Source organism: Alternaria conjuncta (genome assembly GCF_024043145.1).
Source record: "Alternaria conjuncta strain BMP 0040 chromosome Unknown scaffold_33, whole genome shotgun sequence".
Lineage (NCBI taxonomy): Eukaryota > Fungi > Ascomycota > Dothideomycetes > Pleosporales > Pleosporaceae > Alternaria > Alternaria conjuncta.
The window spans coordinates 196,409-212,253 of record NW_026250122.1 but is presented as its reverse complement, the minus strand read 5'-3'; the positions used below and the strand labels follow the sequence as shown (position 1 = coordinate 212,253).

Here is a 15,845-nt window from a genome sequence, read left to right as displayed (position 1 = left end):
GTTAATAAGTTATATAAGAATTTAACTAGAACTTCTAAATTAGAAATAACTAATTTAGAAGAGATTAAAGAATTTCTAGGCGTAGAAATAATTAGAGATAGATCTAAGAGATCTTTAATTATAACGTAAAGAAGCTTTATTAATAAACTATTATTTAAATATAATAAGCTTTTAAATAAGCCTAAATCTATACTTTTACTTATAGAAGTTAAATTATCTAAAAATCTAGAAGATAGTTCTATAATTAAAGATAATTAAAAAGAAATAGGTAGTTTAATTTATTTAACTATATTTACTAGGCCTAACCTAGTTTATAGTGTAAATTACTTAGCTAGATTTATGTCTAATTCTAGTCTAGAACATTATAAATACTTAAATTTTATATTTAGTTATTTATTAAAGACTAGTAATTACGGCTTAGATTTAACTCTATAATCTTTAGAATCTAATAATTCTAATAATAATACTTTTAATAATATTAATAATAGTATTAATTTATTAGGTATTAGCGATTTAGATTAAAGAGGTAATTTAGATTCTTAAAAATCTACTACAGGCAATATATTTATTTTAAATAATTCTAAAAGTAATTATAATAATAATATAGCTATTAGTTAGATTTTAAAACTACAAAAAACTATAGCTATTTCTAGTGCAGAAGTAGAATATATAGCTTTAAAAGAAGCTACTAAAGAAAGTTTATATCTTAATAACTTTATTAAAGATCTTTTTAATAATAATTCTATTAAAGAATTTAGTTTTATTTTTAATAGAACTAATATTATTAAAATAGATTCTTTAAGTGCTATAGAACTAGCTAAAAACTCTGTTTTTTACGCTAGAACTAAGTACGTAGATATAACTTATTACTTTATTAGAGAAAATCTGCTAGATAATAAAATAAATCTAGTTTACAAAAATACTAGTACTATTCTAGGAGATAATCTAACTAAATCTACTAGTTATTCTAAATTTAAAGATTTTATAAATAGAATTAGTCTAGTTAAACTAGATTAATTATTTATAACTAGTTATTATTATTATTATTTATAATAATAAAAATAGTATATTAATACTATTACAAGGCTTAGGTTTTTAACCTCTAAGTTCTTATACTTTAGAGATTCTAGTCTAGGCTTTATATTTAGTTATAATTATATAACTATTTATATTAGCAAATAGAAATAGAAATAGAAATAGGTTTTTAGTTTTAAGATAGTTATTAAAACTTCTTATATAAATTATTATTAATAAGTTAGTTATAAAAACTACTTATATTTTCTTATAATTTAGTTGTTAAAAACTGCAGCTTAAGAGAGTGTATAAAGATTATAATAACTTAGTTATTATTATCTTTTTATTATTATTAAGCTTTATTAAGATTACACTTATTATTATTTCTTAATAAATTAGAAAAATTTCTAGTAAATCTAATTACTTACGTAATTAAGATTTTAGTAGCTAGTTTTAATCTACTACACTAGAAGATTCTAAAATACCTCTATTTATCTTAGCCTAGTTAATATTAGAGTTATTACATAATTTAATAACTCTTATTTTCTTATCTCTCTTTCTATAATTACTAAAAGATCTAGTAATAAACTAATTATTAGTCTATGCAATATAATAAATAGACTATTATAATTAGTACTAGTCTAGATTATAAATCTAGAAGATAAGAAGAATTTAGCAGACTTAGATTATAAATCTAGAAATTAAGTAGATTTAATTATAAATTCTTATCTTTAGGCAGAAATAAGCAGATATTTACGTAATTATTCTAGTAGCTATTTTCTATAAAAGAAATAGTAATTCTCTATAGTTATTCTTTACCTAGCAATAATATTATTACTTTTTACCTACTATCTACTCTGCAATTACTTTATTATAAATCTTTATTAGTTATACTATTTATTATAGTATTTAACTACTTTGTTCTAATAAAGCTATATTCTATTATTAGAGAATAGTTATTATTACCTTTCTATTCTTTATACTAATTAGTAAAAGTAAGTATAGTTTTAAGAGTCTTTATAAGAGACTAGACTATTCTTCTATTATTACTTATAGTTATAAGTAATAGGTACTTAGGCGTAATAGTATATATAATCTAGTTCTTAATATTATTAATCTTCTTACTCTTTCTTAACTATTACTTAGAATTATAGTTCTAGTAGGCTATAAGCGTAGTACTATTTTTAGTCTTATAGTTATAATCTTATAAAAGAGTATTATACTTATAGATAGCTTTATTATACTTATTCTTTTAATTTTTAGTTAGCTTTATAGAGAGAGAAGCTAGAGCTATAGACTCTAGAACTAAAAGGTTAGAGAACTTAGACTTCTAAGTATCTATATATTTAATATTTAGAAGATTAGAATTAATTTCTTTCTAGATACTTTTCTTATTATAGTGTTACTTAAGAAGCGTAAACTAGGTATTCTAGTTAGATTACTTCTTAAGAAGTATACTTATAGCTATAATAGCTATATTATAATTACTTATATCTATAAAGTTAGAGCGTAGAATTAAAATAGAGATATAAAAAATAATAAAGAGGTAAGTAGTAATTAAGTAATTACATAAAAGAAGTTCTAATTACAGAATATTTAGAGAGAGTAGAGTAGAATTAAGATTAATTAATCTATTTTCTAGTAAGCTTTAATACGTAGTAGAAATTAGTTCTATAATTAAGTAGCTAGGCTTATAACTATTAGAGCTAGAGATAATTAATAATTAGAGATAGTTAAGTATATTATAATTATTCTTCTCTAAAAGAAAGTTAGAATAAAATCTCTAGCTATATACCTAAGAGCTAAGTAATTACGTGTCTATAATTAGATAATTATAACTATTCTCTAACTTTAATAAAAAGTCTACTAATTCTATTAGTACTATAAAAAAGTATAATAATAAGTAAACTAGTAGAACTACCTAGAAAAAGTATACTAACTATAATTCTAATAATACTACGCTCTTTTAGAAGCTTTCTAGTAATTTTTATAAGTAGCTTTTTAAAATTACTATTATAGTTTCTAGTTCTTTAGCTACTAGTAATACTTATCTTAATATTCTATTTTTAAATTCTTTTAGTTCTAAGAGCTCTACTTCTAAGAACTTTACTACTATCTTTTCTAATACTTCTAAGCTTTCTACTAAAGTCTTAAGTAAGCTCTCTATTTTTTAAGAAAGTAATATAGTTTATACTAATATATCTTTCTTTAGCTCTACTTTTAAAAAAAAAAAGTATTTTTTTATTATTATAAGTAGTATAGAAAGCTCTCTTTTTAAGCTAGAGCTTTTTATCTAGTCTAATAGTTTAGATATTACTAATTCTTCTAATAAGTATAATAATAAAAAGTATAATAGTAAAAAGTATACGCTTAATAATAATTCTAATAAAATAAATAATAAAGCTTTAGTAATAAAATTTATATATAAGCGCGCCTTTAAGAAGTCTACTTTTATTACTACTAGTAAGCTCTATAATATAGTATACTTCTAGTACTTCTAATCTATAAGTACTAGTAAAACTACTAACTCTCTCTATAAAAAGTATATAAGTATTAATAAAAGTAAAAAGTCTAAGCGCTACTTTACTAGTGCTATTAGTAATTATAAATATAATAATATATATATATACTTTTTTTTAAGGTTAAAAAGCTTTACTAACTTTTTTTTAAACTTAGGTATATAAAGAAAGTTACTAAGTATATACTAGATTAGTTTTATAATATAGAGTAGAATGTAAAGACTAGTTATTTATATAATATTAAGAACTTTTACTTTTATAAGCTTATCTAGAACTATAATACTATCTTTAAGTAGTAGTTTAAGTATAGCTATATAATCTAGAAATATAGTAAGAAGTAGAGCTTTAATACTTTAAAAGTAGAGTATAATACTAATAAGTCTAAGAATACTTCTAGTATTAAGCGCTCTTAATCTAATTATAATAATAAAACTAATAATACTTCTACTTTTAAGTAGCGCTCTTCTAGTAAGTTTTATTCTAGTACTTTTACTTCTTAGTACTAATAAGCTTTATAGAACTTTATCTAGTAGTTAAGTAGATTAACTATAATAAAACTACTAATAATAGTATAGCGCTCTCTAATAATAATAATAAAAGTACGTCTTCTAAGACTATTACTAATAATACTATTATAGTTATTTATAAAAGTATTACTACTAAGCTTAGTTATCTATTTATATTTATAAAAAAAGTTATACTCTTTTAGTTCTTTACTTTAGAGTTTAAGTACTTTTAAGCTTATAAGAATTTTACTAGTAATAACTAGTAGTACTTCTCTAACTTTATACTTAAATAACTAAAAAAGCTTTACTCTAATTATAGTTTTAAGTATATACTTTTTTATCTTACTATACTCTTTAGAGTATATACTTTAATAAAAGTTTTTTCTAATAAGTAGTTTTCTATAGATTTATAGAAAAGGTTATACTTAAAATATACTTTTTACTACTTTTTAAAAAAAGTAGCTAAAAAACTCTTTTATACTTTATAAGCTTTATAATACTACTAATAATTTAATATTCTTTATATTTAACTACTTCTTAAAGTAAGTAAATTACTAAACTAATAGATTTTTAGTAAGCTTATTAGCTAGTATACTTTTAGTTTCTAAGTACTTAACTCTAAAAGACTCTTTAGTATACTTTTACTTTAGCTATATATATTAAATATTAATATATCTAAGGCGTATTATTATATACTTATTAGTACTAACTACTAAGTATATAGTTTACTAGTTATTATAGAAAATTATCTATACTACTTTTAAAGTAAGTATAAGCTTCTAAAATAGCTTCTTAAAAGCTATTACTTCTTTACTAATATACTTAAGAGTAAGAAGCTTTACTTCTATAGTTAAAGTTATTATAGTTACTTCTTATACTACTTTCTAAATAATAGTACTTCTAAAAAGTATAATAAAGTAGCTTTATAAAAAGTATCTAGTCTTTAGATTATCTATAAAAATAGTATTACTATAAATTATAAGCTTTACTCTAAAGTATACTTTATAGTAAATAGCTTAGTAGTAAGTTTTATATAAGTATATAATTACTTAGTTAACTATATTAATATACTTTTTACTTAGATTTATAAAAAAGTATAAAAGCTTTAAAGTAGTATATACTATATTAGACTATAGTATAATAGCTATATAGAGTAGTAATCTAATATACTCTTAGTAGTTTTTAACTATTTTCTTATCTACTTTATCTATTAATTTTATAAGCTTTTAGCTTAAAAGTAGTATAGTAGAACTTAATAAAGTACTCTCTAAGTTAAACTTCTTAGTAAGCTTATCTAAATACTTATTATATATAAGCGTTATAGTATAAGTAGTATAATTTTATAATACTTTTACTTCTAAGAACTATTTAACTAGATTTTTCTTTTCTAGATTATATACTACTTTTATTATATTAGTAACTTATAAAGCTTCTTAATAAGTAGTATAGTAATATATAAGTAGTATATTATTAATATAAAAAGTATTAGAATCTTTCTTTATTTATTAAAGAAGAGATAAGACTTTTCTTTAGAAGTAATAAGACTTACTTTCTTTACTATATATAAGAAGTCTTTATACTAAAGTAGTAGAGAGTTCTTTAGTTTATAAAGAGTACGCTTAAGCTTTTTCTACTTACTAAGCTTCTTAAAGCTATTTAGTATATTATATACTATAACTAGCTAGTACTTATAGTATATATAAAGAAATACTTCTATAATATTAAACTAGAGAATCTTTAAGTTAAACTTAGCTACTATTACTATTACTATTACTATTCTAAAAAAGTATAAAGTAAGTATTACTATATATATAAAGTATATAAAGTTAATTACTTATAGATTTTCTTTTACTACTATATAAACTTTTTACTTAATAAAGTAGCTATTCTAATTAACTTTATATATAAATACTTACTTTAGTAGAAGTAAGCACTTTTATACTAAAAAGCGCTTAATCTTTTTTTAGATACTTACTTAATAGAGTATATTAATCTTTTATTTATAAGTTTTATAAAAGAGCTTTCTATATAGATAGTTACTAAGATCTTTATACTTCTTTAGAAGTAGTAGTTATTAATTATAGTATATATATTTAAATAGCTTATACTTTTTTAAAAGTATATTATCTAAAATTATAGCTACTATAATTAAGTAAATAGTTATAAGCTTTTTCTAGTTTTTTTCTACTCTATATAAGTATTAAAGAAGACTATTAAAAAGATTATTATCTTATATACTATTCTATAGATTATATAGTATATAAACTTCTAGTTCTTCTACTTTTAAGCCTTTATATTACTTTCTAATCTTAGAGCTTAATTATATTAGTTTTTTTTAATTACACTTTTAGCGTATTAGTTTAGAAGTAGATAGTAGTTTTATTTTACTTTATTCTAGAGAAGTTTTAAATATAAAGTATATATAAAAATATAGTATACTTAAAAGTACTTTATTTTAATAAGTACTATATACTTTATTCTAATAAAAGTTTTCTATATTAGAAAGCTATTTATTACTTAGTACTAGTAAGCGCTCTTTTTTAGTTTAGTGCACTTTCTAGGTACTACTATTATACTTCTAACTAAACCTTATAGTTTAGTATACTTTAAGCTCTAGTATTTACTTTAAAGTAAATAAGTCTATATACTTTTAAAAGTTTATATAAATTTCTAGTAGTTAGCTAGCTAAGCTTTCTACTTATATAAAAAATATATTATATACTACTTATTAATTAAGCTAGTTAGCCTATTAAATAGTAAGCTATAATATACTACTTTCTAGCTTTCTAATTAAGTTTTTAGAAGTATACTAGTTTTATATTTTACTTACTATAGTATAGAGTTAGTTAAAGATTTTTTTATATACTTTCTTTATATTATATAGCTTATTCTTATATAAAAGATTAATAATATATATAAGCTCTTCTACTAAGTACTTCTAGCTATCTTTAGTACTACTTTTATAGAAAAGCTTTTTATTAAAGCTTATATTTCTTATTATAATTACTTAATTAAGCTTTAGAATCTATATTCTATAAATATTAAACGCTCTATATTCTACTAGATATCTAATATAGTCTTTTAGTATAACTTTAAAGTTATACTTATTTTATTTAGCTACTTACTTTCTATTAAGTAGATAAGCTCTATAGCTATAGATATAAATAGTACTCTAATCTAGATAAAAGTTAGCTATAATAGTATAGATCTTTTTACTATACTCTATATACTATATATTAAGTATAGTATTAAATACTAAGAGATTATAAGTATATAATAAGCTAACATTATATAGCTAAGTTACTACTTCTATAATATTTAGCTAGAGCTTTTTAGAGAGATTTATACTAACTTTTATCTTAATAAACTTAGTAATTATCTTTTAGTTTACTCTTTCTACTTCTTTATTTAGCTTATAAATATAAATAAAGGTATACTTTATAATAATACTCTACTTTTTAGCTTATATCTTTAAGTGTAACTTATCTCTCTAAAATAGTATTATAATATTATTATTTTAGATAATAATATAGATATTAAGCTTATACTAAGCTATAAAAAAGCTTATAAAGTTATTAAAAACTTTTATAATCTTAATAAGCGTTTTAGCTTAAAAAGTATATTAATAGATTTTTCTACTATAATTATTTTTAAGTACTATAATTTAAAGCTTTTTATTATAACTAATAGAAAAGTTAAAAAAAAATTATAAGATTCTCTAATAAAGTCTTAGAGCTTTCTTATATAGTTATTTAAAGATATACTACTTTATATAAGTAATAGTATAATACTTATACTTACTTTAGCTTATCTTCTTAATATATATATTATATATATTCTTAATAAGAGCTTAGAGTACTTTTAGATCTAAGTAGTCTACTCTTAAATACTAAAGTTTCTCTAAATTAGACTAAGAAAAGCTTTTCTAGAATTATTATAAGTACTAGCTATTAGTTATACTTATTATAGTTATATAAAACTTTAAAGAATTATATTTAATAAATATAAGCTTATACTTTCTTTTAAGCTTTACTAGTATAAAGTTATTAGTAAGCGTTTTTATATATAGTATTAAGTCTAACTTAAAATACTATAGTCTAGCTTTATTAAAAGCTACTTCTAAGATAATATTAATATAAAAACTTTTTATAAGCGCTATACTTATTAGAATAAAATTCTCTATATATAGTTCTCTTTTTCTAGTTAAAGTATTTCTAATTCTTTATATACTATATCTTAGTGCTTAGAAAAAGAAGCTTTCTACTTTTATAATATAGAATTTATATACTTTTATAAAGGTTTTTAATTTAAGTAAAGATATATTATTAATAAAATATACTACTACTTTATTATCTAAAATAGTGCTTATAGAGAGTAGGTAGATATTAAAGTCTATAGTAGAGTATATACTACTAATACTTAGCTAACTTATAATAAAAGTAAAGTTAATAAGTATTACTTAAATTAACTCTAGATAGATAGAGCTTAAGCTCTTAATCTATACTTACTATAGAGTAGTTTATCTTTTTTTTCTAAAAGCTCTTTATAAGCTATTATACTTTAAGTCTCTAAGCTTAGTAGTAATCTTAGTCTTAGCTTTATTAGAAAGCTTTAGTAGTTTACTTATAAGTACTATTCTTAAATACTTATATATAGTAGTAGACTACTTATAGTACTTTTTATATAAGTAATTTTTTTTAAACTTTTAGAATAAGTTATTATTATTAAAAGCTTATTATAGTACTTTTATAATAGTAAATATACTATCTTTACTAGTAAAGTAAGTAGTATACTTTTAGATTAGCGCTATAAAATTTTTTAATACTTATTTAAAAGTAACTTAAGTTTTACTAATAATAAAAGCTTTAATAAAGTTCTACTATATAAAGTACTTTTATTTTAGAGTAAGTCTAACGCTAATTACTTCTAAATAGTTCTAAATAGTAAGTATATTATTAACTTTAGTAAGTTTATATACTTTAGCTTAGGCTAAAATATAAAAGTATTTCTATTACTAGTACTTAGTATTTATATATATCTTTATTATACTTTCTAGAGGTATACTCTATACTATAAGTATATAAGATTCTTAGTATAGTTTTTCTCTAAAAAAAGTATAAACTTAAAGTACTTAATAAGTATTTATAATATAGTATTTATCTCTATAAAAATAAAAAGTATAGTAGAAGTAAAAAGCTTTAAACTAATAGTCTAGTTAACTTAGTTCTAAAGGTATCTAATATAAGTACTTTTTAACTACTATTTTATTACTTCTATTTTATACTTTATAATAAATAAGTTATACTTATTAGTATAAAGCTTATTAACTAAAGTATTTTCTATAAGCGCTACTAGCTTTAGAGCTTATAGAACGCTTATCTAAATAAAAGTAGCTATTACTATATTAGAGTTAATATTAGCTTAAATTCTTCTACTTAAAGTATAAAGTTTAAACTAAGTAAACTACTTAAGCTAATATACTAAGTTTATAAGTATAAAAGCTTTTATAAAGATTATTATAGAGTTACTTATTATAAATAATAGAAAACTACCTCTATAAAAGTATAAAGATTAGTAATAAAATTAGTATTACTATACTTTATTAAATACCTTACATTTTAAGTATATAAATATAGAACTATATTATCTTCTTAAAGTACTAGACTTATAACTATTATATCTAAGCGTATAGAAATAAATAAAAAATAAATTATTATATTATAAGCTTACTTAGAAAGCTCTTTTAAGTAGTAAAGCTTCTAAGAGCTTATTTTAATCTATACTAGTATAATTATATACTATACTCTTAAGAAGTATATAAAGGTATATTCTATAATATATATCTTCTTTTATTTCTATATTAATCTCTACTCTTTCTACTAAGATTATAATATAAGTACTAAGAGCTTATTTCTAGAAAGCTTCTTTTAAAGTTAACTTTAAATTTAAGAAAACTATATAACTTTTAAGCTCTAAAGCTTTCTAGCTTATCTATTATTACTTCTTAGTATATTTTAAAGTTTACTAGTAAAGTTTTATAACTATTATTTTTACTATTATTATTACTATTACTATTACTATTATTATTACTATTACTATTATTAAGAAGTAACTAATTTCTAAAAAGTACAAGCTATTACTAGTATAGAAAAGATTATATAACTAAAAGTTTTACTTACTTTTAGAAATATAGTATTAGACTAAAACTTAAAGCTTTAGTTCTATCTTTTAAACTAGTTAACGCTTTTTAATCTTCTAAGTTAGCTAAAAAGCTATTTAAAGACTAAACACTTTATATAAAAGTTAGAATATAATTATCTATACTAATTAAACTATAACTAATTAAGTAATTTATTCTAAGACTTTATAGCTAAAATATATATTCTAAGATTTTAGTAAAAGTATTTATTTCTTCTAATATTATCTATTACTTTAAAAGATCTAAAGATATTTTTAAGATATAAATAGCTTAAATCTAATACTAAATACTAGACTATCTATTAAAAGATTAATATTTTTTTTTAAATATTTATAAAATTATAATTAATCTCTTACTAGCTATACTAGTTTACTATATTACTAATGTATAATTAAACTATATTCTTATTTATTTACTTAACTATTAATTCTTTAAAGTACGTTATTATAAATATAATATTAGCTACTCTTTATAAATAATCTAGTAAGCTATCTTTTTTAAAGATTCTATCTAGAATTTAGAGAAGATTTTATAACTAAGAGAAGAATATAGCATCTTAGATAGCGTGTTTCTTAATACGTATTATATCGTAATGAACAAGTCTCTTCTTAGAGAAGAGGGATAAGCTTCGCTAGGTCTTGCAATTTGATTGGCTTGCTAAGAAACATATTGAAGCCGCTTCCGTACGCTTCAGCCCGTGCAGCTTCTGACTGCAACGCAGTAACTGCGATGATCTTCGATGCCGCCATATGATGCTTCTTCTCGTAGGATCGGATCCGCTGAACAGCCTCATACCCGTCCATAACCGGCATGTTGATGTCCATGAGAATCACGCTTGGTATGCTGATTCCTCCCTTGTCGTTCGCGTGCGCTCCAGTACCTTGTTGTGATGCAACATTTCGGTGAGCGTTCACGAATGCGTCGACAGCAAGTTGACCGTCCTGAGCGGTAAGATAAGGGTACTTGTGCTTCTTGGCAAAGGCAGCGAGAAGCTTAAGATTGACGTTGTTGTCGTCAACAAGAAGCAAGGTCGGCATCCCAGTGGCCGACACAACTACAGAAGCGAGTGGTACTTTGATCAGAGGGGGTTCCGGCGTTCGCGTCGTGGCAGATGGTGAAAACGAAAGCGCCTGGGGGTCGAAGACTCGATGACTCGGGGGGTGTACCAGCTGGACTTCTGCCGGCGACGATTGTACCGGGACTACGTTTGCGACCTCAGCTAGTATTTCTGCTGACTTAGCCCCAACCTGATTTGTGACAGGGACCTTTGCTGTAGCCGACCGTGGAGCAAGAGCTCGTATTGAGAGTTGAAGATCAGTCTTAGCGTCGTGTTGGGCAACTCCATTCGCTAGAAGACCATTGTTGAGTCCTTCGTGAGCTTTTGACCGCTCTGAGACTGTCATCGTACGCTTCTCGCGCAGACGCAAGAGAGACGATATTGTTCTCGCCACCTGTTTCAAGCCGCAAGGCAAAGCGATATGCTCCATCGTTAAATGAGGTTGAAGCTCGTCCGTTGCCCACTGATCGCGAAGCATCTGTGCACTCGGACTGTTGTTGCACACGACGAGGATGGGCGCAATGTTGTGCTTCCTCTTTCCAGCCCCATCAACTGCAGTCGCTTCCTTTCGGAGGGTCTCAAGGCATTCATTGATGTCGGCTTCCATGACGACCATGAGATCGTATGAATTGCTGCGTTGCCACTCACATCGCGCAGACCGTATGCTCAGGGAAGTGAGGACGTTTTCGATAGAGGAAATGGCTAACGCAGAAGCCACTTCCGTTGGACTAACTTCAGCATTGGCCGATGGATGTAGTCCCGTGACGAGACCAACCTTTATGCCTTCGAAGGCCTTCGGGGTGACGTTACTTCCGTTCAAAGTTCCAATGCGACGCTCGCTATTCGGGTGATCCTCGAGCGGCACCCGTACAGTGAAGCAGGTACCTGTCCCATCTTGATCGCTTACGACTTCGATACTACCACCCATTGCATGCACTATCCTGGAGACAATGTGCATACCCAGGCCTAGACCATCGGACAATGTGTCCTCCTGAGCAAAGTCATGGAAGAGACGGTCACTCTGAAACTTTTTCGACATGCCCTTTCCGGTGTCGGAAACGGTAAGCACAGCGTCAAAACGTCGCCGCGATCCCAATTTCGGCTCTTGTTTTAGGAAGACCCGTATATGTCCGGAAGGCGTGTATTTGAGTGCATTGGTGACAAGATTGATGCAAACGCGCTTCCAGCCGCCTGTGGCTAAGCTGCAATGCCAAGGCCTGCCGTCAGATCGATCGATGTCGAGAATGACCGGTGGATGAGTGTGATCTTTCGCATTTTGGCCGTAGTAGAAGGAGTATACGGTCGATACAACGGCGTCCTCGGTCAAGTCATCAAGTGCTATGTTCATATCCAACGCTTTCAGATCGTCAGCAGAAGAGCTCGCGCTTGGTGGGAGAAGCTTGTGGCTGATGTTTGAGCTTTTCACAGCACCCTTTCTCAAACGCCGGCTCTTGAGATCCGCGAAGTCGAGAAGATGTTCGATGATATCGAGCAAGGTACGTCCGCAGGAGTTGATCTGCTCGACAAAGGACGTAGCTATATCGTCCAACGTCTGTTCCGCTAGTAACTCGCATGAACCCAAGATACCATGTAGTGGAGAGCGAAGTTCGTGGGATATAGTCGAAATGAAATCTGACTTGGCTTTGTCGGTGCCCAGTACCTCCAGACGCTTGGTTTCCGCAACGATGATGTCACAGAAAGCATCGACGAATTGCATCTCCGTGTCCTTGGCGATATTTCTGAGTGGGTCACACGTCCAGTAGAGACCCGCAACCGCCCACCGTTTTTTGGTGTAGTCCCATATCCCATTGAGCGCTATGCAACGTGATCCGGGAAATACGCCCTGCAGGATATCTCCATCATTTCGTCGGTCTTGACGATGGGTTTTGCGTTGTTCATTGCTTGATGATCGTGTTCTCGCAGCACTGGCACCGGCTCCAGACTCGTCCGAAGAAACATCGTCTTCGGAATAGATTCTGAAGTCTTCGTCAAACTTCCAGACTCTTCCGAGCGGATTACGACGCATGAGCCTGCGTAAGAACGATTCCGTCAATTTCGTAGGAGGCTCACCCGTCGGATGTCTTGTTTCCATGCTGTGGTTTCGCGTTGTTTGTGCAAAGCCTAGCACCTGGCAGGCGGTTGCATGTTCGGTTTGTGACTCATTTGTAGGGTCAGAATGTGAAAAAACGACAGCCGAATCATCGCTATCAGCGTTACTCCCCTCATTGGACTCCGCATTTTGTGAATCGCTCAGTCCGCCAAATTCTCGGACAGAGGCGTCGAGGAAGGCGACACCGTCTAGTTCGAGTGATTGGCAAAGAATTTCCGCAGCACGTTGATACGTACTACTGGGATCGTCGGCATCTTCACGTCGACGAGGCTGTGGATGGGTTGTGAAGCCTTCTGCTGGAGAAGCAAAATGTTTCGGTGTATTCACGCTGTTTGTCCGCACATGTGGATCGAACAACGCATGTTTCCGATCGGTTAGCCGGGGAGCTCCGCTATAGTCGCTCGATCGCTGATGATGATGAAAAGTGGGGTTCTCAGATACCTGCGCGTTGCCGGTCGATGAGCTGTTCTCATGCTGAGCGGGTAAGGAGACTCCTACCGACTGCGAAGGCGTCATAGCGGGAGTACTTGTGGGGTCCATCAAGGCTTCGGGCGAGCGATACTGACCTGAGTAAGCTTCTTGAACTCCGACGCCGCCGTTCTTCACAGGCACATTGGTTGCGGGCGACGCTTTGCGAGCGGCACCCGACGTTCCTCGAACAAAATCTCCAAGACCTGCCACCATGCGATTGGTTTGTTGCCGTTCTGAGAGAGCACGCACAGATTCGAGGTGGTTTATAACAGTTTGCGACATGTCGCCCAAGAAGCTGAGATCTTTTTGCGAGATTCCATTACGAACTTTGTCGTCGAGGATGCAGTATGCACCAATGTTGACTCCAGATGGTGTTGTGATGGGCACACCTGCGTAGAAGCGGCCGTTGGGAAAGCCAGTGACGTACGGCCTGGTAGAAAGGTCCGGATGCTTGGTCAAGTCATTTACTACGAAGGCGCTCTTCCGGATGTCGCCGTGTGCAGCACTGGAGATGGGAAACGAAGGAAGATTGACGGTCGTCTCACAACAGGCGACATCGCGGGGAATGATAGAGTGACCCATCCACATCTCATCTCCGGGTTCGTGGATCGCATCATCTACGAGTGATAGCGTTTGAGTCGCCTCGGCCATGATGTAGGCATGGTTGACATCGAAGAAGAAGATCAAACAACGTCGAGCCCTCAATCTCATAGCACCCAGCTGGCAGAACGCTGTGAGGATCTTATCGGGGCACGAGACGGCCTTGTGTCTCTCTCTCGCCTCGGGATTGCGCACGTCGCAATATTGGGGGCCATAGTCAGACATCTGCCGGAAGGGGCCATAGTATCTTTACGGAATCATCAGTCCTGTCGAAACATGGTTGAAAAGCAGCTAATAAATGATCGGGTGTACCGGTAGAATTGCTGCTCGCGCCTGCCTTCGCCGCGAATAGCTTTGCGAGACTCCCACGTGCGGCCTGACCCTAGGCAAGCACCTCCAGTGCATGCATCTTGCATGACTACCGACGCGATAGAAGGTACTTGTATTCCCGTGATCGTCTGGGCAATAGGATAGTATGGTGTTGGGCGAGAAGGTTGTCAGTAGCGGCAAAAGCAAAGCGCGACGGTTCGCCACCCCTTAGGAATCTCGGGGCTAGCGCATCGTTGCTTCGCGGCCCGACAAGAGACGGGACGCGTCGCGCTGAGCTGGGCGCCAGTAAGATTGGGATTGGCTCGCGCTTTGTTTCCAACTAAAGCTTCAAATCTGACAGCGGACACGAAACCATAATAAATCTTCTGCTACCGTTGGGAAATACTTTGATTTTGCTCTAGAACAAGGTAACTACGTACTTGAGTTGTCGTGACGCATCTGTTCCGAATACGAAATTCCACAATTCGACACTACGATAGGCAGTGGCCTCTGATAGCCCTGGGCAAGCCAATATCCCGCGCTTTCAACACTGACATTAGTGTCATCTTCGGTCGGCATTTTTAGAGGCGGATACGGATAGCGCTCTATAGACCTCCACTGTACGCTGGCCTGTCCGTCATCCAGAGATCTCCACAGCGATCCGTCACGGTATGTGCTCTCCGACTCAGTCCGCTTTTCGCACGGGTGCTCAACCTCGGGATGCAGACGATCATCCCATGCCGGCCAGTAGTCGTCGGTGGGAAGCTCAATCCTCATGTCGCGCAAGCGCGTCGAGCGCCAGAAGGCGTCAAGGAACGTCAATGCCGGACCATGAAGTATCTCATGATCGCGGCTATTGCAACAGATTGATAGGCAAAGGCTTCGGAGGTGTCCGCATTGCCCGGCAATGTTGTCAAGGATTGTCCTCAGGTGATTCTGACTGCAGGATGTTTGACCGCTCTCATGTTTGGAGCAAGGTACCGTGACCACTATCTCGAGTGAAGTAATCGACGCAAGGCGTTTATGCGGAATTAGCCTTGGAAGTCGAAGGAGCAGGAGC

At 30.1% G+C, this 15,845-nt stretch overlaps 1 protein-coding gene across 1 annotated transcript; it reads right to left on the bottom strand.

Moving 5' to 3' along the window:
- Nucleotides 1–10,846: 10,846 nt before the first annotated feature.
- On the bottom strand, nucleotides 10,847–14,527 carry J4E85_011360 (uncharacterized protein; the record flags this gene model as incomplete). The annotated part of the gene is made up of 2 exons (XM_051475563.1): nucleotides 10,847–13,675; nucleotides 13,847–14,527. 2 exons carry the CDS (start codon nucleotides 14,525–14,527, stop codon nucleotides 10,847–10,849), a joined length of 3,510 nt encoding a protein of 1,169 aa, XP_051320701.1.
- Between the last annotated feature and the right edge of the window lie 1,318 nt (nucleotides 14,528–15,845).